Consider the following 26708-nt stretch of genomic DNA (forward strand, 5'->3'; position numbering starts at 1 on the left):
ACAAATATGAAAACTGTGATTACTTGTCACATATGGGCATCCATAACAGAAGAGAATAACATATTTAAACAACCTATTCAAGTCCAGGAGAAGGTGAGCATTTACTCATCATATGCTCTAAATCCAGTTAGTTAGGAAAGTTTGTACTGAGGGCTTTGCAAGTGAGGTACGATGTGGGAGAAAGTGATCAGGGTTTTGAGCTGATTTTCTTCATGCTGGTGCTCTTAATGATTACACACTTTGGAAATCTGGAAGAAGCTGAAGTAAAGGATGAAGCTTGAGTTTATTTAATGCCCTCAGGTGGCTGGGTTGAGGAAAATAACTAAAGAAATTTACAGAGCTACAGTTTTGGAGTTTAAATGCATTACAAAACCTCCATTAACACACGAGATAGTTTCTGACTGCCGTGGTAAAATAATGAGGGTCTCTGAAAACAAAACAAAACATAGTTTAACCTAAGCTATACCAGCATTCTGGTTGACATAATAAAATTGATCACTGACTAACAGTACTTATAAACACGCTTGTTTGTTCCAGTAAAACTAATTTAATTGGTTTTGGACTGATTTTTTATTACTACTAAAATTCAGACAACTTTTGTAGCAAAAAAACAAAAGATAGGAAGGGAGAAAAGAAAGAGAGAGAGAGAGAGAGAAAGAGAGGGAAGTGGGACTAAGGGTGAGATCTCACCTTTTAATTTATTAATTTTGGCAGTCTGAGTTTTTTTTTCTTTTTAAACCATAGGTAATGTATTACTTTTTAAATGTTTTAAAAATAAATTTTTCAATAGTCTATGCTTCATCTGTGTTTGCAGTTTAAACCTGTATGGGGCCCACACATGTATGAAATTCTGATCACGTGACTCACTGCTGAAAAAGAACTGGATACCCAGGAAATCGGGGGTTGATGCCCCGGTGAGGCAAGCGCCGGAGGTAGGAAACGAGACAGGGAATCCTAGACCGGCCGGAAGTGCCTCTGCTTGGTGGGCCCCGCGCGGTGGGCAGGCGTCTTCCGGGCGGGCCATTGTCCGGGCTGGGCGCTCGTTCCCACGCCCAGGCAATAGCGCCAGGCTCCCTTTTCGCCGTTTGCAGGTCTCGTGAGTCCGCCCCTGGAACCTACGGTCTGTTGGTGCGCCTGAGAAAGGGGTGTGGGCGGTGACCCTCAGCCCCGGGGAGGGCGGAGCAGGGGGAGGCTGTGGCCTGTGCTCGGCAGCTCCGGGCGCCCCCTGGACCAGGCTCCTCATCCCCGGCTGTGGGGACAGGGCACGGGAGAGGGCTGTGGGAGGCCTGCGAGGCTGAAGGGTCGTGACCGTGAATAACCACAGCCGGATTAGGACTCAGAGTAGGAAACGCCTGGAGTCTGGGGACATACCTTCGGGGAGAGGAAGTCAAGAACAAATTAAAAATGACTGTGCAGCCTTCGCCATGGAGAGCCCGTATACCCTCTCAGACAGAACATTTTGGTTCTAAAAGCAGATGAAGGGGCGTTGAATGGACCGATTTTCATTGCGGAATGTGACACTTCCCGATTCCCTTTCCCATAGTTCATTGATTCTCAAACCGCAGAGTGCATGCAGATCCCTGGGGAGCCTGTTAAAGATGCATATTCGGGGGCTCTCTTCCCCCGCCCCCCCCCATCCCCAATTCTGATTCCCTAGATGTCTGTGGCAGGCCTGCCTGGTCAAGCTGGAATTCAGCTGCTGGGCTGCACTTCCTGAGGTTTTGGAGACACACAGGTCTCCTGGGTCTCAGGCACCGCCTGGGTATGAGCAGAAGACTTCCTTCCGGCGTCTGTGGATTCTTAGGATTGTCCTCACAAAGAATTTGATCTTAGGCTCCCTGCTAAACTTCCCCTGGCCTGCATTTCTTATGTAGTGACATAGTGATTGTGGTCATCAAACCTCAGAGGGTGATTGTGAGGATTAAATATGGTCCTGTGTAGAAAGCATGTTGTGACTGTTTGGCAGTGCTGACCATTACTCGCAGGCAGCAGCCGAGCAGGGTGGAAAGCTCACAGGACTTGGAATCTACCAGAATTTTCCTTTCTGTCAATTTAGTGAAAATGATACCAACTCTAAATGGTTGTTTTGAAGAGATTAATTTTAAAAACTCAAGATTTCAAAATAAAAGTGAGTTCATTCATTTAATCAAAGACAGGAACAATATTTCCATTTATTTTTTTCTCTGCTTTGGCTTTTATACAGTGGGGCTGAACTTTTTAACCATTCTGAGTGGTCTGTGTGGTGCCTAATTCTTCCATGAACTCCATAAGGTATTATTTGCTATTTCTTTTTCACATTAAGAAACTGGAGCTTGAAAGAAGCTAAGGAATTGGCACACAATTAGTAAATGTTAGAATCAGAATAAAACCTAGGTCTGGATAGCTTGAAAGCCTGTGCTCATTATGCCTTATGTTTTCCATCATTCCCATCCTTTGGTCACCAAGTCACTTTACTTTCATTGAAGGGCTTTAGGGTCTAGGATAATTGCTTATATCATCAGTTGCTGTCTTCGGCTATTGCCTTTTTTCTATATAAATGATTTTTACTGCTTAGGAGGAAACCTTCAGAGGTGCTTCTGAAACAAGCTCCAGCTGGAGGGTACTTTTTAAGTTATTCAAGGTCAAGATGAATACAGACTCAAAGGAGGTTTTATCCCTGGATGTTCAAGCTCCCGAAGTGAGGGAAGAACTTCTCAGAGTGAAAATGAAGACAGAAAGTCACCTCCAAATGCAGGAATCCGGACTGAAACGCAATAATCCACTGGCAAGGGAAATTTTCCGGAGGCGCTTTCGGCAGCTCTGCTACCAGGAGACCCCTGGACCCAGGGAGGCTCTTACCCGACTCCGGGAACTTTGCCACCAGTGGTTGAGGCCACATGTGAGCACTAAGGAGCAGATTTTGGAGCTGCTGGTGCTGGAGCAGTTCCTGTCCATCCTGCCGAAGGAGCTGCAGGGCTGGGTGAGGGAACACTGTCCGGAGAGTGGGGAAGAGGCTGTGACTTTGCTGGAGGATCTGGAGAGAGAGCTTGATGAACCACAGCATGAGGTAGGAAAAGTGATTTGCTAGGGAAGAAGTATGTGCTGGTTACCAAGGACCTTTGTATCCTCTGCTTTGTATCTCCTTGACTTTGGTGATAGAATTTCCCGCTTATTTTTGGGAAGCATTTCTATAGACAGTTAATTTCTTCAGAAGTCAAATCTTGTCTCTTTGTCCTCAGATGGTAGCCCACAGACGGGGACAAGAAGACCTCGTTAAAGAGACAGTGCCTCTTGGAGAGCAGACGTCACTGAGCCTTGAGTCTGAGCCTAAGGAGCCCCAGCTCTTATGTGACCCTGCTCAGGAGCCCCGCTCTATTGGAGAGGCAGGTGAGGGACAGAGTTTATCTGATGTTGAACGTATCCCACCTGGTCAAGCAAAAACACAAAACCTAGAGCTGGGGAGACAGGCGATCAGAAGACTTTACCAGATAGCAACAATGCTCAGTGCTTCTAAGCGTCTAGGGTGGTCATCTTTGTCCCCTCCCCCTGCATGCAGTCTTGCCCCTTGGTACCATCCTGGAAGCTCTCTGGTCTTCTGGCACGTGATACATTAGGAAGACTTTCAGAAATCGCTATGGAGAGCAGCTTTAGAGAATGGGCTTCGAGGCTTGACAGACATAGGTTACATCTTGGCTTGGCCTCTTGGAAGTTGCTTGTACTTGTGCAGGTTTCTTAACTACTTGATGTCAGTTCCCTCATCTGCCAAATGGGGTGGATAGTAGTATTGTCTTAGTCCGCCCAGGCTGCCGTAACAGAATACCACAGACTGGGGGGCTTAAACAACAGAAATGTATTTCCTCATAGTTCTGCGTGCTAGGGATCCAAGATCAAGTTGGTTTCTGGGGAGACCTCTCTTCCTAGCTTGTAGGAGGCCACCTTCTTGCTGTGTCTCACATGGACACTTCTCTGTGCACATGCGTGTGGAGAGAGAGCGCGCCAGCTTTTGTGTTTCTTCCTCTTCTTGTAAGGACATCAGTCCTACTGGATTAAGGCCCCACCCTTATGACCTCATTTAACCTTAATTACCTTCTTAAAGGCCCTGTGTGCAAAGAGAGTCTCTCAGAGGCTAGGCCTTCAACATATGAATTGGGGGCACACACAATTCAGACTGTAACAGGTATGTACCTCAGAAGGTTGTTGTGAGCAATGAATACAAACAATTTATGAGGAGCACTTGGCATGCGTTATGCTTAGTACATAGTAGCTGTTCTTATCAGAAGTTGCCAGTGCCACCCTTGCTGACTGGGGTTTACACTCAGAGTAGAGAGGTGTGAGGTATGCTCGGTAGGTGGCAGGTGGTTGGAGAATCTGGTGGAGTCAGACTTGCCATTTCCTTATATGTGATCTTAGTGGTGGCAGTACTGAGTACCAGTGGGGCAGAACTGGACACTTGGGTCTGAGTCAGCTGCCTTCCCTTTCTAGCTCTGCCTGCAGCCATTGGCTCCAGCTTCTGTCTAATTTCCCACACTTACCATCACAGCCTCTCACTGACTTTTTGTTACCTGACAATCAACCTACAGCAGAGTTCTGCTGTTTTCATTTCCACATTACCCCATATGTATCAGAGCCACACCTTCCGTTGCCTCTCTGTCTTCTGCTTCTATTTATTTCATCTACCCTAGCAATCATACTGTTATCACAGATTTCTGTCACTTGGAACCCATCTCTTGATTTAAATTAAAATGTACTTGTTGAGTAAATTCTGTGCCCACTGTAGACTTTCCTTTGGCTCCCGTGATCTCATCAGATTAAAATTTCTTCTGGTTTTGTTTTCTTCCTTTAAGAGTATCTTTCCAGTCAGTTTCTTTGTTTCTTTCTTCTTCATTTCCTCATGAACTTGGACTTTTCGTTTTCTGGCCATCTTCTCCTTTCTTCTGCCTTCTAGACAGCATCCAGAATGTGGCTGAGAACCCCTCTTCCAAGAGGCACATCTAAGTAAGTTCATCCACACATCCATCCATCCATTTAGTCATTCATTCCTTCAGCAAATATTTATTAAGCATTTACTATGGCTACTGGAAAGTATCCAGAGGGCATCTACAGATGGGAGAGTTCTCCCTGTAGGACCATCAGTGCAGCTGTGTGTTATACTTTCAGGAAAAGCCAATTTTGTAAAGCAACATAGTGACAGAGGAAATGTTGGAGATTACAAGCACCAAATCCAAGTTCCAGCTCTTCTGTTTTTCAGCTAAGCAACATTTAAAGTTATTTCAGATCACTGAGTTTGAGTTTCTTTTTGAATTCATGCTGATTGTAAAAAATCCAAATAATAAAGGTTTATATAGTAAAAGTGGAGGTTGTCCTCCAAATTCACTCCCCAGGAATAACCACTCTTACCAAATTGCTGTGTATTTTCCAGACTTTTTTCTAAATATATAGCTATATATGTCTACCTATATATTTATCTTTCTTTTTTTCCCCACTTCTTAAAGAGGTGGGATAATAACTTTAAAGGGTTTTGTGGTGAGTTAGTTTGATATGTCTGTGAAAGGACTTTGTAAGTCATGGAAGGCTGTGTAAATGGTAATTACCGAAAGGTGGGAAATGTCTTCGTTTTTATATTCTACCCAATTCCCTTGTACATTTCAGATATAAATGTGAAGTTTGGGCAAAAGGGTAGGACTGATCCCACTTGTGGCCCGTTTCTTCTCTGCAGACACATTTCTGTTTTCCAAACCTGTTGTCATATCTCAGCTAAAAGAAGGAAGAGAGCCATGGTCTAACAACAGAGGAGTCCTAAGAGGTACCTATCCAGGAGCATGAGGGACAATGCAGTTTGATGTGAGAGGAAGAGCCAGATGTTTTGTAAAAAGAAGGGGTCGGGGGCTGTTTTCCTTGGGCTTTTCTGGGTTACAAGGTGGAATCACACCCAGGGAACCTAAGACATCCTAAGGACACCACAGCAGCTGCACTCTAGTGTTTAGACAGTTTTTGTCTATTTATCTCCATTCTCACCTTAAACTCCTCCAAGTAAAGAGGGTCTGATTGAGTTGGTTGGACCCTGTCCAATATGGGCCAGTCCTATGGGGCCGCCTTTGGCTCAGGTGCCAGTCCCTGGGCCAGTCAGTTGAGGCCATAGTAATAAGATTGATTTCAATACTTTCTTTTTCGTTCATGCAACAAATATTTATTGAGCAAGTACTATGTGCCAGGCATGATTCTCAGGGAATAAAACAGAAAGATACTGCTGTCATGGAGATTAGATTGTAGCAAGAGGAAGACAAAGAAAAAACATACAAATAAGGAGATGATATAGTATGTTAGAAGGTGGCACGTGCTTTGGAATAAAGCAGAAGTTAAACAGGATAAGGGAGATTATGAATGCTGTGGATGGGGCAAACAGATTGCAGTATTAAATAAAAGAATTAAGAAGGTGAGAGTTGAGCAAAAACTTGAAGGAAGTGAGAGAGAGAGCCTTGCTGTTATCTGAGGTGAGAGCTTTTCAGAAGAGAGAAATGCTAGAGTGCAGGCCTTGTACTGGGAATGCACCTAGGATGGCTGTGGATTTGAAAGTCATAAAGTACTTCCTGAAGCACCTAGAATAGTACAAGCTTAATACTTGTTCCATAAATGAATGAATGAATGAATGTATACATGAGGTAACTTTCCTTGGGAAGTTAAGGCTCCCTACTTCAAAATGAGGAGAGTGTTCTAAGGGAAAACTCCAGAGATGCCACCTGATTCTGACCCTTCTTTCCCTTGAGCAAGTATAAAAAAATCTTTCCAGGCCCAGTCCACGTAAGGATGGACTGAGCTGCATTTTGCCAAAGAAGGCAGGCTTCTGTATTACCTGGAGGAAGGTGTTACCACCTGGCCCTTCTGTTTCTAACCTCCCTACTCTGCTGTAGGGTTACATCAGGTTAGAAGCACCTTGTATTTCTGAGCACATAGTGACCCTCCCATAGACTCAGGGAACAAGTGATATTTACCTGGTCTTTTTTGTTTCAGATGAAATGACCAAGACTGAGGACAGAGAGTTGGTGCTAAGGAAAGACTGTCCTAAGGTAGTGGAGCCACATGGGAAAATATTTTATGGACGGATCTGGGAGGTATCACACCAGAATCACCAACGTGGAGAAGTTGGTGAACACAAGGGTCGGATAGAAGGGCACTGGGGAAAGCCCTTAGGAGAAGGACAGCACAAATGTGATGAATGTGGGAAGAGCTTTGCTCAGAGCTCAGGTCTCATTCGACATCAGAGAATTCACACTGGAGAAAGACCCTATGAATGTAACGAGTGTGGGAAAACCTTCAGTCGCAGTTCTGGCCTGTTTAATCACCGAGGAATCCACAATATACAGAAACGGTACCACTGTAAGGAGTGTGGGAAGGCCTTCAGTCAGAGTGCAGGTCTTATCCAGCACCAGAGAATCCACAAGGGAGAAAAGCCCCATCAGTGCAGCCAGTGCGGTAAGAGCTACAGTCGGCGTTCATTTCTCATCGAGCATCAGAGAAGCCACACCGGGGAGCGACCTCACCAGTGCAACGAATGTGGGAAAAGCTTTAATCGCCACTGCAATCTCATCCGCCATCAAAAGATCCACATGGTGGCTGAGCTGGTCTAAACTTTGCTATGTGCAAGTTTTCTGGATCATTGGCCAAGTCGTGTGGGGGTAGGTTAAGACTAGAAAATGCCTTTCTTCCTGTCTCCACTAAATGTGTTTTAGAACAAATGCTGACCTGTGGTCCAGGGGCATCTGAAGAGGAAGGTTTGGGTTTTTGAAGCTGCTGCTTTCCCTTTGGTTCCTTTACCCCTTCCCAGTTCTTACTACCCCCATCTCTTATTTATTCTCATTGAGATGGCTGCTAAACCTTTCCAATATTGTAATAAATGGTGCTGCTGTAGCCGACTTGCCTGAAAGGTCTGTATCTGTGTTTAATTCCTAAAGATCACATAGAGCCCTGCTGATGTTTTATGATAAATGGGTCTTTGGTGTTCCCATGGCCAGTACCGACATGGTAAACATCTTTTCTGCCTTACTGCTTCCCTCTGGCTCCTACATGACACTCCCTTGGAATAGTGACCAGCATTGGCTGGGTGTTTTGTTGTTTGCAGAGTTCTTCCCTTTACTTAACCACATTTGGTCCTTACAACAGCCACGCAGGAGAATGAGTATTATCATGATCTCATTTTACAGATGGGGAATCTGAGGCTCAGAAAATCCAAGCATCAGAGCCAGGGTTTAAACCCTGGATTTTTATTTTTAGTACCTTTTTATTTTTGGAATACTTTTAGACTTATAAAAAAGTGGCAAAAATAGAGTTCTCATATATCCGTCACCCAGCTTCCCTTAATGTTAACATCTAACATCAGATCTTTTTAGTTAAACCCTTGACTTTTGACTCCAAATCCCTATCTGTTTATAGTGTCATGCTTCATATTGGTATTCTCACATTTCCTCACTTAAGCTTAGTCACCTGAAACTCCTTTAGTGCTTTTCCGTCACGTCTTCAGCGTTACAAAAAGTCCTCTGTATCCTGGGTACAAGGCCACATCAGAGAATGGGATCACCATCCAGATAAGATGCTTTAAAAACTGCTGTCTGAAGTCTCCTGAATCTTTCCTTTCTGTTGCTTGGCTTAGGTCTGGAGAAAAATTTGCCTCCCTGTATGTTGTTGGGAAGTTTTCCTAGAGTTTGGATAATGGGTGAGAGAATGTGTTGGTAGCAGCTCAAAGAAGACTTATGTACCTTGTGTGTTCTGCACCCAAAGGAAGCTCTTTCCCAGGGAAGTTTCCTCATGGGGAGCAGGAATCCACTCTTCTTGGGACTAAAACAGGCTTGAGGCTTGATCCGAAAGGCTCTCTTGGCCTCCCCTCCCTTGTTCCCTCTTATGATTTCTTCACCAAGGCTGCAGCTCCATCTTTTTCCTTTAATGTATTTGATGTTTGGAAGTTTCCCTAGAGATGGGAGTGAAGGCAGGAACATCCTGCAGTTTGCTCAGGATGGTCCCTGTGCATACACGATTTGAGCTTTGTGCCGTTTTCAGTAACTCCAAAATGTGTTGCACGGGGCAGCCAACTCTTGAATTGGGGATTATATAATTTAACCCCTCTGGAAAATTTCAAACAAACAACAGTGGAATAGCATAGTGAACCCCCATGTACTCATCACCCACTTTCAACAGTTACCAACTCATGGCCCATTTGTTTCATTTATACCTTATATTATATCATATCATATTATTTATATTATATATAACATGTATTATATTATTATGTATTTATTGTTTATTATATATATTATATTATACTCACTTCCTTTGGATAACTTTGAAGCAAATTTGAAATGTAAATGTTGATTCAGGTTGAGATCATTAAGCGGATGTGGTGACTGAGTCCTTTCTCGATCCCAGTCTCTATCTCCTTTTTTCTTGTTTCTCCACTGAGTGAGTGGCCTAGGAAGTTGGATTTTAAGTCAAAGCCCGTATTAAGTTTCCCATCACAGGGAGATAAATTACCTCATACACAGCATCACCTAAGAATTCCATAAAATGTCAGCTTAAACTAAGGCATCCATTTCCCTCTCTATCAGAGAAAAGTTCTACACTTTGGGGGGCAGCACAAGATGAATTTCCACATCACAGCAGGTGTAAAGGATAAAGCTCTGGGATCATTTGATAGAAATGTTAAGTATAGAATACCTTCCCCTACCAAACAGAAATGGTCTGGGGATTAGCTATCAGTGGTTACAGTAATTGTCATGGATAGAGTCCCCTGTCTTGAGTGAGTTAAGGGTCAAAAGTTCAAATATTGAAGTAGTCTCTTCTCATCCTTTGTTGTGTCTCCATACCACATGGTATAGTGAAAAAGGGGGCCAGGAGTCAGGTCCCAGGGATGGAGTCCATGCGCAGTGAGTTCTAGAGTGTGGACCTCACTTGGTTGGGTTTCCAAAAAGCAGAACCTAGGCAGGGATTCAGGTCCAGGGGAATTACTGAGGAGAAATAAGCTGCAGGGAAAAAAACGCAAGGCAGTGAGGGAAGCAGGATATGGGAGAGGAATGGGCTGAGCAAGATGTGGTCTCAGTTAAAGTTTAGCCCTAGCCTGATTTGGAAGACCGGCCTCGAATAAAACTTGCCCTTGAGGCGAGGGCCAGCCTTTTGTACCCTCAGTGAGTCACTCATTGACTGAAGGCTGCCCTGAGAGAGGAGAGCAGCCCCTTTGTCCAAGGGTAATTCTTCAGAGAAGGGGCGGATTTGAGCCATTAGCCGCCAACTCAGCAATCAAAGGGTGGGTGCATTGCAATCAGGAAATGGGTGTACTGACTGGGTGAAGGGCACCCCGGCAGGACACCACTGGCATCTATTACTGTACTTAACCTCTCAAGGCCCCAGTTTCTTCACCTATCTTCTTACTTTGCAAGATTGTTGTGAGGAACAGCAAATAGCCATTATGTGAAAGGACACTGTAATCTATAAATGCTACATTTAACAAATAGAAGGTGATATTACTAAGTTTGAAAATGATATATCAAGGAAAAAGGATCATCTGACATAGCAGTGAGAGACTTCTCTTGTAAGTTAAAGTTTTTTGTGGGACTTTTTCTTTTACCTCAGATTTTTAAAAAAGTGTATTATAGACTGCACTCACTTGGATTTTAAAAGTAAATTAATATTAAAAAGTAAAGGCTTGGGGCTGGTCCGGTGGCGCAGCGGTTAAGTGCGCACGTTCCACTTCTCGGCGGCTCGGGGTTTGCCAGTTCGGATCCCAGGTGTGGACATGGCACCGATTGGCAAAAGTGATGCTGTGGTAGGCATCCCACATATAAAGTAGAGGAAGATGGGCATGGATGTTAGCTCAGGGCCAGTCTTCCTCAGCAAAAAGAGGAGGATTGGCAGATGTTAGCTCTGGGCAAATCTTCCTCAAAAAAAGAAAAAAGTAAAGCCTTGTGTATTGCATGAAATTGTCTGTTTCCATATATGTTTATCCTGAACTAATCATTTAGTGTATGTGCAATGTAAATGTGTTCCACAACAGTCTCTCAGCTAAATCAATCTAAAAGTCCTCCCATCCCAACTTCTTTCCTTCCCTGCTCATCTCACCCCATCTGACTTAGTCTGCTTGGGCTACCATAACAGAATACCATAGGCTGGGTGGCTTACACAACAGAAATTTGCTTCTCACGGTTCTGGAGGCTAGGAAGTCCAAGGAGGGAGGAGGGTCAAGCTCTCTGGTGTCTCTTCTTAAAAGGGCACTGATCCCATCATGAGGGCCCCACCCTCATGACCTCATCTAACCCTAATTACTTCCCACAGGTCCCATCTCCAAATACCATCACATTGAGGGTCAAAGCATCAACACATGAATTTGGGCATACACAAATATTCAGTCCATAATACCACCCCACTACCTCCAGTGACTGCTCTCAACACACTTCCCCCATTGTTTCATCATCTTTTCTTGAGAACCAAACATAACTGTATTTTTATACAATCATATTATGAATAAGGAGAGTTTTCTTTCTTCCTTTGCTTTCTTCTCTTTCTTATCTTGATGCACTAGTCATCTGTTCAGCACAATGTCAAGGAGAAGTCATAGTAATAGTCATCCTTATCTTATTTCTAATTTTGAGTGGATACATCTGCAAATAGCATATTTGCTGTGCGTTTCTGATTATTATCCTCATAACATTAGGAACATTCCCATCTAGTCCTCATGTACTAGAAGTCTTCATCATGAATGGGTCTTGAATGTCATCAAATAATGTTTCTGCATATGTTAAAATGGTAATATATTTTTTCTTTTAACCTATTAGTGTGGAGAATTATGTTAGCAGATTTTCTATTTTGAAAATATTAGTTTCTCAAGTTTGTTAATTGTATTGTTCAAATTCTTTTACATCCTTACTAAGTTTTTGTCTATTTGATCTATTGATTATTGGGAGAGGTTTGTTAATACTATGCTGTGGGAGGGGACTTGTCCGTTTCTCCTAGTATTCTGTTGGTTTTGCTTTATAGATTCCAAGGATATGATTTTAGGTATACAGAGGTTCAGCAATTATGTGTCTTCTTGTGGAATTATTCCTTTAATCATAAAGTCTTTATATCTAACAATGCTTATGTTGTTGATATTAATGTAGCTAGTACAAAATCTTTTAGAAAATATTAGCCTAGTATACCTTTCCTATCCTTTATTTAAGAAATAATTTCCTCTGGACATCAAGTGCACAGAATTAGATTAATTATAATCCTTGATATGATTCATGACATACTGTCATCATTGGTCCATGAATGCCCCGCGTTTTTTGTGTGTGTGTGAGGAAGAATCGTCCCGAGCTAACAATTGTTGCCAATCTTCCTCTTTTTGCTTGAGGAATATTGTCACTGAGCTAATATTTGTCCCAGTCTTCCTCTGTTTTGTGTAGGATGCCATCACAGCATGGTTTGACAAGTGGTGCTAGGTCCACGCCCGGGTTCCGAACCTATGAACCCCAGGCTGCTGAAGTGGAGTGTGCAAACTTAACCACTATGCCACTGGGCCAGCCCCATGAATGCCATGCTTTTGATTATTAGTTTGGAAATTTAGGTAGTTAATTTTAATAATTAGCACTTGTTAATGTGCCATCCAAAACGCAAGTAAGACCTTGAAAAACATCTATATATCTAATCATTTGGTGCTGCTCATCTCAGCCGTCTGATTTCTCCCAATTAAAGGAACGTCATTCTGAATCCTGATTTTATAATTTCTTGCTTTCCTATTTATATACTTTGATTGCATATATATGCATTCCTAAGAACTGTAAGTTTTATTTTAATTGATTTTAATAACCCTTTATAAAACTTTCTATGTTCAATCTTGTCTTTTGACTCATCAGTTTAATCCAGTTATGTTTATTATGATTATTGGTTTATGTCTGGTACCTGACTTTGTCTTTTCTATTTTTCATGATCTTTCTTTGAGTTTTTTTCTCTGTTCCTGTCTTATGTTGATTAATTTATATTTTCTTCCTTTTCTCCCATTTGCATGTTTGAAAATTATACACTTTTTTTTTACTGGTTACACAGAAAATTTAAATATGCCCACATGACTTGTGAGGTTATGAAACTCATCTCCGTCCCTGCCCTTCTCCATGATACTGTACAAAACTTGGATGCCTCTGTCAACCTCCTCTAATATTACACAGCATTGTTCATTAGTATTTTAGTTCCACTTGTTTTTAAGATACTCTGACCCCAAATTGACATTGTCATTATAATTACTGTTTTTACTGGGTTTTTATAATCAATGATTGATTATATTTTCATATGTGTGTTTTAACAAATTAGTTTTACCCACTGGGTAGTATCTTGAAGATTCATTTTTCTTCTCACTGAAGTACATCTTGCAGTGGTTTCTTTAGCAATGGCAACTTCTGTTAGTGTGAACATGTTTTTATTTCATTTTCACCCTTGAATATTAGTTTCCATGTGTTTGTAGTGAGAGAGCCCTCATTAACTCAGTCTCCTTAGAAGGTGGATAGTTGTTTGAAGATTTTAAAATGCTATTTTCCAGCACACAATAAGAAAGACACTACTGTCAATTTATTTGTTATTCCATTGTAGGTAATCTCTCTCTTTTTTTTAAGATTTTTTTCCTCTTGCCTGAAGCTTTACTACAATGCATCTAGGTTTATTTTTATATAACTTGCTCCAGACTTGGTGTGCTTCTTCCAACTTGAGATTTGTATCTTCCATCACTTCTGGCAATTCTCAGTCAATGTCTCTTTCAAAATTCTCTTTGAAGAATGTAATTTTTCCTGGTTCTCCTGTTACGTATATGTATTGGACTTTCTTCCGAGTCTCTTCATCTCTATTGTGTTTTGCTGGTCTTTATCCCCCTGTGATATGTATCTGCAGATCAATCTTATAGTTTACTAATTCTCTATTAGCTATATTTAATATGTTAATGCATAAGATTTTCATTTCAATGCCTATTTCATTTCTTTTTTTTAAATTTTTTTTTTGAGGAAGATTAGCCCTAAACTAACATCTGCCACCAATCCTCCTCTTTTTGCCGAGGAAGATTGGCCCTGAGCTAAGATCTGTGCCCATCTTCCTCTATTTTATATGTGGGACGCCTGCTACAGCATGGCTTGACAAGTGGTGCATAGGTCCGCACCTGGGATCCAAACTAGTGAACCCCGGGCCACTGAAGCGGAACGTGCGAACTTAACCACTGCACCACCGGGCCAGGCCCTCATTTCTTAATGTTTTATTTGGTTCTTTTTCAAATCTGTCTGCTCTTTTCACTTTATGTCCTGTTCTCCCATTGTGATTTCTAGATCTCTAAAAAAAATCTTTAGGGGGCTGGCCCCGTGGCCGAGTGGTTAGGTTCGTGCGCTCCGCTGCAGGCGGCCCAGTGTTTCGTTGGTTCGAATCCTGGGCGCCGACATGGCACTGCTCATCAAGCCACGCTGAGGCGGCATCCCACATGCCACAACTAGGTGGACCCACAACGAAGAATATACAACTATGTACCGGGGGGCTTTGGGGAGAAAAAGGAAAAAAAAAAATCTTTAAATGTTCTAAATACAGTTTATAATTTTCTTCAGATTATTGTATTATTTGAAGTTCCTAAGGAGCCAAGTCTGCTGTTCATTTCTACTGATTCCTTTTCCAGGGTAAATGCTTCCTTCTGTAATTTCTGATTTTCTGTCACATGCTAATTTTCAAGAGGGATTATTTTTTATCTGTGGTAGTCCACTGTATCCTGTGGCAGGTTATGGAAGGGTCCTTACAGAGTTGTTTTGCATTTCCTCCTAGTGAACCTAAATAATCCAAGGGTTTCCTGGACCCTAGACCATATGTGTTAATTTTTAAAATATGTTATTTTTTTGACTTTCAGATTCCTACAAAATGTAGGTACTGTGAATTCTGGTTTCCCTTTCTTACCTCCCACCCCCTCCTCCAATGGTAGAATCTTGGGTTTTAATTTCCACCCAGAGGCTTAGGAAGAGACAAGTCATCTTCTTGAATTAGTGTGTAGAGTGTTTTATATAGTCCTAGTGTTCTTGCTTTATGTAGGGAATCTAATTTCTAGTTCTCTTCCTCATGCTAAGTTAAGGCCGCCTCCCTATATCTTTTTATTGTGGATTTAAAATGTATCTACAAATTCCCTAATGATTCTCCCTTTTAAGGGTAGAGTCTAATTCCATTCCCCTGAAATGTGAGCTGACTTTATCCTCTAGCTCAGAGATCCTTTCCTCGGTCATGTCCAGTCTACTAATAAGCCCATCAAAGCCATTCTCCATTTCTCTTACTATGTTTTTTATCTCTAGCATTTCTTTTTGGTTTTTTCTTAGGATTTCCATCTCTCTGCTTACATTGTCCATCTTTCTTGCATGCTGTCTACTTTATCCATTAGAACTGTTAGTATATTTATTATAGTTGTTTTAAATTCCTGGTCTGATAATTCCAACTTCCCACCATGTATGGTTCTGATGCTTGCTCTGTCTCTTCAAATTGTGTTTTCTTCCTTTTGGTGTGCCTTGTAATTTTTTCTTGATAGCTGGACAAGATGTACTGGGTAAAAGAAACTGCTGTAAATAGGCCTTTAGTAATGTGATGGTAAGGGTAAGAGAAGTGTTCTATAGTCTTTTGTTTATGTCCCAGTCTTTTAGTGAGCCTGTGTCTCTGGATTGTTTCTTAGGTTTTTCCTTCCCTCGTAGATGGGACAGGGTCGCTAGAGTCAGTTATTTCCCTTCTCCCACAAGGAAGGCTAGAGCCGGCTGGAATTGGGTATTTCTCTTCCCCCAGGTCAGTTATGTTCTGATAGTACTTCAGTTGGCTAGACTCTGGTTAACTAGTTTCCCCTGTGGGCAGGCCTTATTAAAAAGAGCAGAGTGCCTGGTTTATTTAAAAATGATTCTTTTTCCCCTCCTCTCTGCTGCAAGCACAAGGGGATTTTTGTCTGACATTTATTGAGGGATCCTGGTCGAGCTCCTGGAGGTAAATCTCACAATATTGTGCAGGCTTCCTTATGACTGGGTCCCCCTGGAGTTATTAACTCTCAGAGTTGTCCACACTGAACCCCCAGCAATGCATCAATTGAAGTTCAGGGTTTCCTACCCCGGCGCCAGCCTCACAGTCGTTTCTGCTCGAGTTTCTGCTTCAGTAAGCCTTGCCTCCCTGTGTTTGCCTGTCTGTCTCTCCAGTCTTGGGGGCAGCAGTTTGCCCTGTGTCCTCCCCTCTTTTATGGATCCAAGAAGAGTTAATTTTTCAATGTCTTCGGCTCTTTACTTGTTGTTAGCAGTGAGTGGTAACTTCCAAACTTCTTAACATGTGAAACCAGAAACTGGACAATATGTGTGAGCTAAGTTTGATTACCCACCTCTAACAAATAGAATGTGGTGGGAGCTGCATGTCATCTGAGGCTAGATCATAGAAGAATGCAGCTTCCACTCTTCTCTTTCTCTCTCGGATTGTTCGCTCTGGAGGAAGCGAGCCACCATGTCATTACACTCAAGTAGCCCTGTGGAGAGCCCATGTAGAGAGAACTGAGGCCTCCTGCCAACAACCAGCAGTGATTTACTAGCCATGTGAGTAAGCCATCTTCGAAGGAAATCCTCCAGTCTCAGTCAAGGATGACAGCAGCTTTGGCTGACGTCTTGACTGCAACCTCATGGAAGACGCTGAGCTAGAATCACCCACCTAATCTATTCCTGACCTATAAAAATTATGACATATAATAAGTGCTGTTGTTTCAAGCCACTGAGTATTGAGGTAATGTGTTATACAGAAATAGTTAATACACTGCCTTCCTAATGGCCAGTATCCAGGTAAATATCTCTGAGAGTTTCTTTAGCACCAGTTCACAAGCTTGTCACAATATGTACCATCAAATTCTCTCCTCATTACTGGCATTTGGGAAGTTTCCCTTTCATTCTTTTGAGCTCAGCTATGTACATAAATGTTCTTTTATTATACTTTATTATTTACCTGTGTCACTTGGCCATATTAACATATGATAATTTTCCGTAAAATTATAAATTATTACAATTAACTTCAGAAAAGATAGAGAATTTAAGGAAACTACAATTTCTTAGAACCAAGTTTAACTGAATATGATGAAACGTTCTAAGTACTAGTGGCTTAACTAAAGGAAAACTTCATTTATCTCTTTTATAAAAGAAGTGTAGAGACAGAGAGTTTAGGGCTGATATGGCAGCTCCATGATGTCATATAGAGATATAGGATATATAGGAGATATATAGGCTCATACATTTCTGCTAAACCACCTTGGTGTCTGGTGACATTCTTCAAGATCAACTTAGCATCCAACAAGGCTGCCAGAGCTCCATCCCTCACATCTGCAGTGTGGGAATAAAGGAGTGAGAAAAGCAAAATGAAAAATAAAAGTCCAGCCCTAGCTGAATCAACTCCCTTTAGACTCTTCTCTGAAAGTCCCACAGGATACATCCACAAACGTCTCATTGACTTGAACATAGTCTCAAGACCATAAGTAGTTGCAATGGAGACTGAAAAATGTCCTTTATTCCAGTGGCAATGTATCCAGCTAAAATCAGGATTATTTCTGTGAGAAGGAAAGAAAAAATGGATCTTGGGTGGACAATGAACAATTTCTGCCACAGACTAATAACCTGAGAAGAAACAGAAAAATTGTCAAAGATTTACTCCCAAAACAACACCAGGTCCAGAGAATTTCACAAGTAAAATTTATAAAAACTCTAAGGAATATAAAGATACTTTCATTTAAACTTTTCTGGAGTATAGAGAAACAAAGGAAATGATTCCAAGTTCTTTTTATAAAGTAAATATCACATTGATATTAAAACCTCTCAGGGGCCAGCCCCGTGGCGGAGTGGTTAAGTTCGCACGCTCTGCTGAGGCGGCCTAGGGTTTTGCTGGTTTGGATCCTGGGCACAGACATGGCACAACTCGTCAGGCCACAGTGAGGCGGCATCCCACATACCACAACTAGAAGGACTCACAACTGAAATATACAACTAGCTACTGGGAGGATTTTGGGAGAAAAAGCAGAAAGAAAAAAAAAACCTGTCAAAACCAGCATAAAGAGAAAACTACCAACCAAATTTACTTGTAAATATTAATGCAAAAATCCTAAATAAATATTAGCAAAAAAAACCCATAGCACATTAAAGGAAGAATGGATTATGATAACACTCATTATTAATTAAACTAGAAATAGATAATAAAAAAGATATATCTTAAAAACAATGTTTTTTAAATTTTGTCGAGGTCATATTGGTTTATAACATTGTGTAACTTCAAGTGTACATTCTTATTTATCAGTGGCTCTGTATAGACTGCATCATGCTCACCACCAATAGTCTTGTTTTTGTCTGTCACCATAGAGATGTGCCCCTTTGTGCCTTTTGCCCACCTCCCCCACCCTCTTCCCCTCTGGTAACCACTAATCTGTTCTCTTTATCTCTGTGTTTTTTATCTTCCACATATGAGTGAAATCATATGGTGTTTGTCTTTCTCTGTCTGGCTTATTTCACTTAACATCATACCCTCAAGGTCCATCCATGTTGTTGCAAATGGGATGATTTTGTCTTTTTTTATGGCTAAGTAGTATTCCATTGTATATATATACACCACATCTTTATCCATTCATCAGTTGATGGTAACTTGGGTTACTTCCATATGTTGGCTATTGTGAATAATGCTGCAATGACGTAGGGAGGCATAGATCTCTTTGTATTGTTGATTTGATGTTCTTTGGATTAATACCCAGTAGTGGGATAGCTGGATTGGATGGTATTTCTATTTTTAATTTTTTGAGAAATCTCCATACTGTTTTACATAGTGGCTGCACCAGTTTGTAATCCCACCAGCAGTGTCTGAGTTTCCCTTTTCTCCACATCGTCTCCAACGTTAGTTATTTTTGTCTTGGTAATTAGAGCCATTCTGACAGGTGTGAGGTGATATCTCATTGTAGTTTTGATTTGCATTTCCCTAATAATTAGTGATGTTAAACCTCTTTTCATGTGCCTGTTAGCCAGCTGTATATTTTCTTTGGAAAAATGTCTGTTCATATCCTCTCCCATTTTTTTCATTGGGTTGGTTGTTTTTTTGTTGTTGAGTTGTATGAGTTCTTTATATATTTTGGAAATTAGCCTCTTGTCAGTTACATGATTTGCAAAAATTTTCTCCCAGTTGGTGTGCTGTCTGTTCATTTTTTTTCCTTTACCTTGCAGAAGCTTTTTAGTCTAATGTAGTCCAATTTGTTTATTTTTTCTTTTGATTTCCTTGCCTGTGTAGACATGGTTTTCAAAAGATACTGGATGTCAAAGAGTGTACTGCCTATATTTTCTTCTAGGAGTTTTATGGTTTCAGGTCTTATATTCAATTTTTTAATAGATTTTGAGTTAATTTTTGTGTATGGTATAAGATAATGGTCTACTTTCGTTCTTTTTCACGTGGCCATCCAGTTTTCCCAATACCATTTATTAAAGAGACTTTCCTTTCTCCATTGTATGTTCTTGGTTCCTTTGTTGAAGATTAGCTATCCATAGATGTATGGTTTTATTTCTGGGCTTTCACTTCTGTTCCATTGATCTGTGTGTCTCTTTTTCTGCCAGTACCATGCTGTCTTGAATACTACATCTTTGTAGTATATTTTGAAGTCAGAGATTGTGACGCCTACAGCTTTGTTCTTTTTTCTCAGGATTACTTTGACTATTTGGGGTCTTTTGTTCCCCATATGAATTTTAGGAGTCTTTGTTCTATTTTCACAAAGAATGTCATTGGGATTCTGATGGGATTGCATTGAATCTGTAGATTGCTTTAGGTAATATGGACATTTTAACTATGTTTATTCTTCCAATCCATGAGCATGGAATATCTTTCCATTTCTTTATGTCTTCTTCAATTTGTTTCAATAATGTCTTATGATTTTCAGTGTATAGATCTTGCACTTCCTTGGTTAAATTTATTCCTAGGTATTTTATTCTTTTTGTTGTGATTGTAAATGAGATTGTATTCTTGACTTCTTTGTCTGCTAGTTCATTATTATTTACAGAAATGCAACTGATTTTTGTCAGTTGATTTTGTACTCTGCACTGTTGCTGTAGTTGTTATTTCTGATTGATTCTTTATGGTTTTCCAAAAATAGAATCATGTTGTCCACAAACAGTGAGAGTTTTACTTCTTCCTTTCCAATTTGGATACTTTTTATTTCTTTTTCTTGCCTAATTGCTCTGGCCAAAACTGCCAGTACTATGTTGAATAGGAGTGGCAAGAGTGGGCACCCTTGTCTTCTTCCTGTTCTTAGAGGGATGGCTTTCAGATTTTCACTGTTAAGTATGATGTTGGCTGTGGGTATGTCATGTATGGCCTTTATTATGCTGAAGTACTTTCCTTCTATACCCATTTTATTGACTTTTTATCATAAATGGATGTTAGATCTTGTCAAATGCTTTCTCTGCATCTTTTGAGATGATCATGTGATTTTTATTCCTCATTTTGTTCATGTGCTATATCACATTGATTGATTTGCAAATGTTGAACCATCCCTGCATCCCTGGTAGAAATCCCACTTGATCATGGTGTATGATCCTTTCATGTATTGCTGTATTCAATATGCCAATATTCTGTTAGGGATTTTTGCATCTATGTTCATCAGCAATATTGGCCTGTAATTTTCCCTCTTTGTGTTGTTCTTGTTGGGTTTTGGTATTACAGTGATGTTGGCCTCATAAAATGAGTTAGGAAGTGTTCCATCTTCTTCAATTTTTTGGAATAGTTTGAGAAGGATAGGTATTAAATCTCCTTTGAATGTTTGGTAGAATTCTCCAGAGAAGCCATCTGGTCCTGAACTTTTGTTTTTTGGGAGGTTTTTGATTACTGTTTCAATCTCTTTACTTGTGCTTGTTCTATTCAGATCCTCTATTTCTTCTTGATTCAGTTTTGGGAGGTTGTATGAGTCTAAGAATTTATCCATTTCTTCTAGATTATCCAATTTGTGGGTATATAGTTTTTCATAGTATTCTCTTATAATTCTTTGTATTTCAGTCATATCCATTATAATTTCTCCTCTTTCATTTTTAATTTTATTTATTTAAACTTCTCTCTCTCGGTGAGTCTGGCTAAGGGTTTGTCAATCTTGTTTATCTTCTCAATAACCAGCTTTTAGTTTCTTTTTTTTTTTTTAAGATTTAAAAACATTTTTTTCCTTTTTCTCCCAAAGCCCCCTAGTACATAGTTGTGTATTTTTAATTGTGGGTCCTTCTAGTTGTGGCATGTGGGATGCCACCTCAGCATAGCCTGACGAGTGGTGCCATATCCGTGCCCAGGATTTGAACCAGCAAAACCTCGGGTTGCCAGAGCGGAGCTTGTGAACTTAACCACTTAGCCATGGGGCCAGCCCCCCAGCTTTTAGTTTCATTGATCCTTTCTATTGTCATTTTGGTCTCTATTTCATTTATTTCTGCTCTAATTTTTATTATTTCCCTCCTTCTGCTGACTTTGGGCTTTGTTTGTTCTTTTTCTAGTTCTGTTAGGTGTAGTTTAAGATTACTTATTTGCAATTTTTCTTGTTTGTTGAGGTAGGCCGGTATTGCTATAAATTTCCCTCTTAGCACTGCTTTTGCTGCATCCCATAAGAGTTGATATGTTCTGTTTTCATTTTCATTTGTCTCCAGGTATTTTTTTACGTGGAGACAATCTTGAAGGCAGCGAAAGACCTCATATAGTGAAACTCTATTAATTTCCTAAGGCTGCTGTAACAAATTAGCACAAATTTGGCATCTTAAAACAATAGAAACTGATTCTCTCACAGTTCAGGAGGCCCAAATTCCAAAATCAAGGTGTGGCAGAGTTGTTTCATTATGGTGGCTCTGAGGGAGAATCCATTGCTGGCCAGCTGACAATCCTTGGATTCCTTAGCTTGTATCCACATCACTCCACTTCTGCTTCTTTCACATTGTCTACTCTTCTGTGTGTCAGTATCTTCTTGTCTTCTTTCTGTCTCAAATATCCCTCTGCCTTTCTTTTATGAGGACATATTGTTGGGTTAGGGTCCACCCAGGTAATTCAGGATGATCTCCTCATCTCAATATTCTTAACTTAATTGCATCTGCAAAGACCCTTTTTCCAAATAAGCTAATGTTCACAGGTTCTGGAAATTAGGACATGGACATATCTTTTGGGGAGCTACCATTTAACTCACTACAAACCCCAATAAGATTAAAAGATTATAAATACCTTTGTATATATATTTCACAAAATTGTTTAAAAATTTAAAAAACATATATAAATATGTTTGTTATATGAATTATTACATTATGTGTCACTAGTATATGAAAAAATAGACCAATAGAATAGAATAGAAATTCCAGAAATAGACCAGATACCTAAAATAATTTAGTAAATGATGAGGCTGCTGTATCAAATCAGTAGGAAAAATAGGAACCATCAAAAGTGATGTTGGGACTATTGGGTCACCATCTTTTTTTAAAAAGTTGGATCCTTACCTCTACATCAGAATAAACTCTAAATTTATCAAAAATTTAAATATAAGAGAATGAAACCATAAACTGCTAGAAATAAACATGGAACAATGCCTTTATAATCTTGAAGGGGGACAAAGCTTTTTAAATATTAGTATTGAAAATCCAGAAACCATAAAAGAAAAGATTCATAAATTTAATTGCATTGAAAAAACTTCTGCATGGCAAAAAATCTGCACAAACACACAATATAGAAAAACATTTGCTACTTATATATAAATAGTCCCTAGAAGTCAAGAAGAAAAAGACTATAATCTCAAAAGAAAATGGACACAGAATTCAAACAGTTCAAAGGAAATAAAATGGAAAAGGCTCTTACATACATGTAATGATGCTCATTCTCATTTAGAATAAGAGAAATGCAAATAACACTTCACTGAGCTGTCATTTTTCATGTATCAGATTGGCATCAATTCAAACAAATCCACATTTTTTATATAAGCTGTTGGAAGATAGGTACTCTTATTCATTGCTGGTGGATGTGTTTGACAAAAATACCCATGGAAGGCAATATGGCAATATCTACCAAGATTATGCATATCCCCTTTGACCTGGCAATCCTACTTCCCACTGGCAATTTACCCTACAGATATACTTACACATGTGCAATATGATGGATGTACAAGATGACCTATTGCAGCATTGTTTGGAAATAGCAAATACTAGAAACAACATAAGTGTATCAAAAGGAGATTTGTTAAATATTTAAGGTACATCCATATAATGGAATACTAAGGAGCTAAAAGGAAGCTCTCTATATCCTGATATGAAAAGATCTCCAAGATACATTAAGAGGAAAAAAGCAAGATGCAGAGCAGTGGGAATAATAGACTACTTTTTGTATAAAAAAGGAAGGAAATTGAGAATAGACATTCATGTTTGCATAAAGAAACTCTGAAATGATATACCAGAAAAATTTTACAGAGGTTATCAGGGTGAAAACTGGGAATATGGGGGACAGAGAGAGGTTTTTACCATATATATATATAATATATAAAATATATGGTATGATAGATAATATATTGATTTTTGAAATTTGTGAATGTATAATCAATGCAACATTTTTTAAAAATTAAAAAATAAATGTAGAGGGCCAGCCTGGTGGTGTAGTGGTTAAGTTTGTGGGCTCTGCTTTGGTGGCCCAGGGTTCACAGGTTTGGATCCTGGGTGCAGAACTACACACCCCTCATCAAGCCATGCTGTGGCGGCATCCCACATACAAAATAGAAGAAGATTGGCACAGATGTTAGCTCAGTGACAATCTTCCTCAAGCAGAAAGAGGAAGATTGGCAACAGATGTTAGCTCAGGGCCAATCTTCCTCACCAAAAAAAATTAGAAAAAAAAATTAAAAACCTATATAAGAATGTAAAAAATAATCTAATGAATGAACTTTTAAAGAGAAAACAATTAACAAGATAAAGGAAACAATATACTGGGAGTAAGTCTAAAACATAGGGATAAACACACACACATCTTCGATATAGGTAAGAAAAAGATCAACAACCACATAAAAAAATTAAGCATAGGACATACACAAACAGTTCACAAAAAAGAAATAATTAAAAAAATTTAAAGATATAAAACTATGCTCAAACTCATTTGTAGATAAGAAATTCTAATTAAAACTTCAATTGATTGACTAGGCAATGAGTAAAAGCTTGACAGCACCCTGTTGGCAAGGCTGTGGGGGAAACAGGCAGCCTCACACAATGTTATACTGAGATAAGTGGAGCCATGGTAGAGAGCAATGGTTTGGGAGCCATTTTGAATGCTGGGTTTGAATGCTGGATGTGTACATTCTGGCAAGTAATTTACCTTTCTATGCTCCAGTTTTATCATTTGTAAAAGATGGATTATAGTATAACTACCTCATAAGGTTGTTGAGAGGATTTAAAAATGTAATCCAGATAAAGCTTAGACAGCACCTGACAGACTTAGCACTCAATAAATATTCACTATTTGTATTACAACCAACATGCAAGGCATTTTGGCAATGGCTGTCAAATATTTTAAGTGCACATTTCCTTCAACCCAGCCTTTACATGTCTAGACATTATGCAGAGAAAAGGAAAAGATCAGAGCATGGTTGAAGCCTTCAACTGGAAAATAAAAGTGTTTCCCGTTGGTACTCTACTTGGTTCAGACCATTCAATAAATCAGTAAAACATCTACAACTTGGCAAGGTCAACATCAATTGCCATTTAGAAGATAAGAAACAGAACCTCAGAGAATGTGTATTAATTATCTATTGATGTGTACAAAATTATGTCAAAATTTAGTAGGTAATTTATTATTCCTTATCTCTTCTGTGGGTCTTAGCTGAGTGATTCTGGCATGAGATCTTTTACGAGGCTGCAGCCAAGATGTTGGTTGAGGCAGCAGTTCTCACTGACATGGCTGTTGGCAGGAAGCCTCAATTCCTCCTCTCAACAGGCAGCTTGAGTGTCCTCAGACATGGTGGCTGTCTTCCTCAAGAGTGAGCAATTCAAGAGTGAGAGAGAGCCAGGAAGAAGTGATCCTTCTCATGACTCGGTCTTGTAAATCACCTAGCCTCACTTTTGCCATGTTTCCTTTGTCAGAAACCATCACAAAGTCTGCCTACATTCAAGAGGAGAGGCATTCGATTCCACCTTATAGAAGAGGAATGTGAAATACTTTGCAGGTACATTTTTAAACCACCACAGACGATACCTGTCCCAAGTTTACACAGTTGCTGAATGGCAAAGAAGGTGGTAACAAACAAGCTCTAAATCTCAAAGGCTTACAACAATAAATATTTATTTCTCACTCATGGATGTGCAGGTTGCTTTGCCTCCACTAAGCTTTCCTGGGCTCAACTGGGCTTGTTCCCAAGCTATAGCTTGGGTTCAGATCTGCCCTACTGGTTTTCTCATTCAGGGATGCATTCTAGAGGATCAGCATGACCGGGGGCAGTTTATTCCCCTGGTAGAGAGAAGAAACTGAAGGAGGCAAGTGGAAACATAATGCCTTGTAAAGTTTGCTCAGAACTAGCACACTGTCACTTCTGCTCACATGCCATTGACTAAAGTAGGTCACAAGACCAAGCTTAAAGTCAATGGGACATGGATACGCCTATTCCTACAGGAAGCAGGCAGGACACATGGCAAACACCTGGAAACACAATCCTGTTATTGTGGAGGGAGGGAGGGAGTGGTTATGACAATAATACAATTGACCACAACTACACTGGAAAACCAGAGGTTAGAGGAAATTGAGGCTTGATATAGTAAGAGAGTTTCTAGTGATGTGTTCTGCAGTTATTTGATGTTGAGCCTGATCACAGTCTGTGAAAACAAAAAAAAGCACTGCTACATTCATTCATTTATTCAACAAATATTTATTAAGCACCCACCATGTGGCAGGAAATATTTTAAGTGCTTGGGATACATCAATGAACAAGACACAAATACTCCTGCCTTTCTGGAGCTTATCTTTCTAGTTGAGGAAGTCAGACAATGAAGCTAATAAATAAGTAAATCAGAGAGTCTGTTAGAAGGTGATGAAATGATAACTTAAAAAACAGCGGGCTATAGGGAGGATGAGGAGTATTAGCTTGTGGTTTAGTATTAAACAAAGTAGTTGAAGTAAGCCTTATTGAAAGGATGGCGTTTGAGTGGAATTAAAAGAGGTAGGTGAGGAAGTTAGCTAACTGGATTATTCTAGGAAGAGGAAATAGCTAGAGCAGAGGCCTTAAGTGGGTGTTTGCTTGTGTGATCAGGAAACAAGGAGGCCAGTGTGGTTGGAGCTGGGTGAGTGAGGGGGGAGGGTGGGCGATGAGGTCAGAGAGGTAGTAGGGAATCAGATTGTGAAGAGCCTTTCTGATCTCTGTAAGGGCTTGGGCTGTTAATTTGGACAAAAATGGAAACCATTGCAGGGTGTTGAGGGGAAGAATGCTGTGTGTGATCTGACTTAGATGTTTAAATAATTGCTCTGAGTGATATGTTGAGAAGAGCCTAAAGGGAGGAGAGCAGAAGCACGGAGACTCATTTGCAGGCTATTGTAGTAACCTTGGGAGAGGAATAGTGGCTCAGCCAGGATGGTGGCATTGGAGGTGGTGAGAAATGATCAGCTGCTAAATCTGCTTCAAGAGTAGAGCCACACATGAAAACTTAGCATGGAAGAACAGAGAGTAGCTCTCAGCCTCTTCAAGGGCAGAGGCAATGTCTCAGTCATCT

At 40.1% G+C, this 26708-nt stretch overlaps 1 protein-coding gene across 13 annotated transcripts; it reads left to right on the forward strand.

Moving 5' to 3' along the window:
- Nucleotides 1-898: 898 nt before the first annotated feature.
- Nucleotides 899-25303, forward strand: ZSCAN9 (zinc finger and SCAN domain containing 9). 13 transcript variants are annotated; one of them, XM_070585209.1, is made up of 7 exons: nt 968-1120; nt 2204-2271; nt 2555-3046; nt 3219-3366; nt 5696-5782; nt 6988-7652; nt 25092-25303. In XM_070585209.1, exons 3-6 carry the CDS (start codon nt 2627-2629, stop codon nt 7602-7604), a joined length of 1272 nt encoding a protein of 423 aa, XP_070441310.1. In that variant the 5' UTR covers nt 968-1120; nt 2204-2271; nt 2555-2626; the 3' UTR covers nt 7605-7652; nt 25092-25303. The 13 variants fall into 13 exon arrangements, with proteins under 13 accessions (XP_070441303.1, XP_070441310.1, XP_070441305.1 ...); XM_070585204.1 differs by lacking the exon at nt 25092-25303 and having other exon boundaries at nt 969-1120; nt 6988-7900; XM_070585208.1 differs by lacking the exon at nt 2204-2271 and having other exon boundaries at nt 972-1120.
- Nucleotides 25304-26708: the final 1405 nt, after the last annotated feature.

Source organism: Equus przewalskii, chromosome 19 (genome assembly GCF_037783145.1).
Source record: "Equus przewalskii isolate Varuska chromosome 19, EquPr2, whole genome shotgun sequence".
Lineage (NCBI taxonomy): Eukaryota > Metazoa > Chordata > Mammalia > Perissodactyla > Equidae > Equus > Equus przewalskii.

Bases quoted from the DNA above. Each gene is read 5' to 3' on its own strand.
- ZSCAN9 (XM_070585202.1), top strand. From the start codon at position 2,627: ATGAATACAGACTCAAAGGAGGTTTTATCCCTGGATGTTCAAGCTCCC. The intron at 3,047-3,218 runs GTAGGAAAAGTG...CTTTGTCCTCAG, and splicing joins TTGATGAACCACAGCATGAG to ATGGTAGCCCACAGACGGGG. The intron at 5,783-6,987 runs GTACCTATCCAG...TTTTTGTTTCAG, and splicing joins CAACAGAGGAGTCCTAAGAG to ATGAAATGACCAAGACTGAG.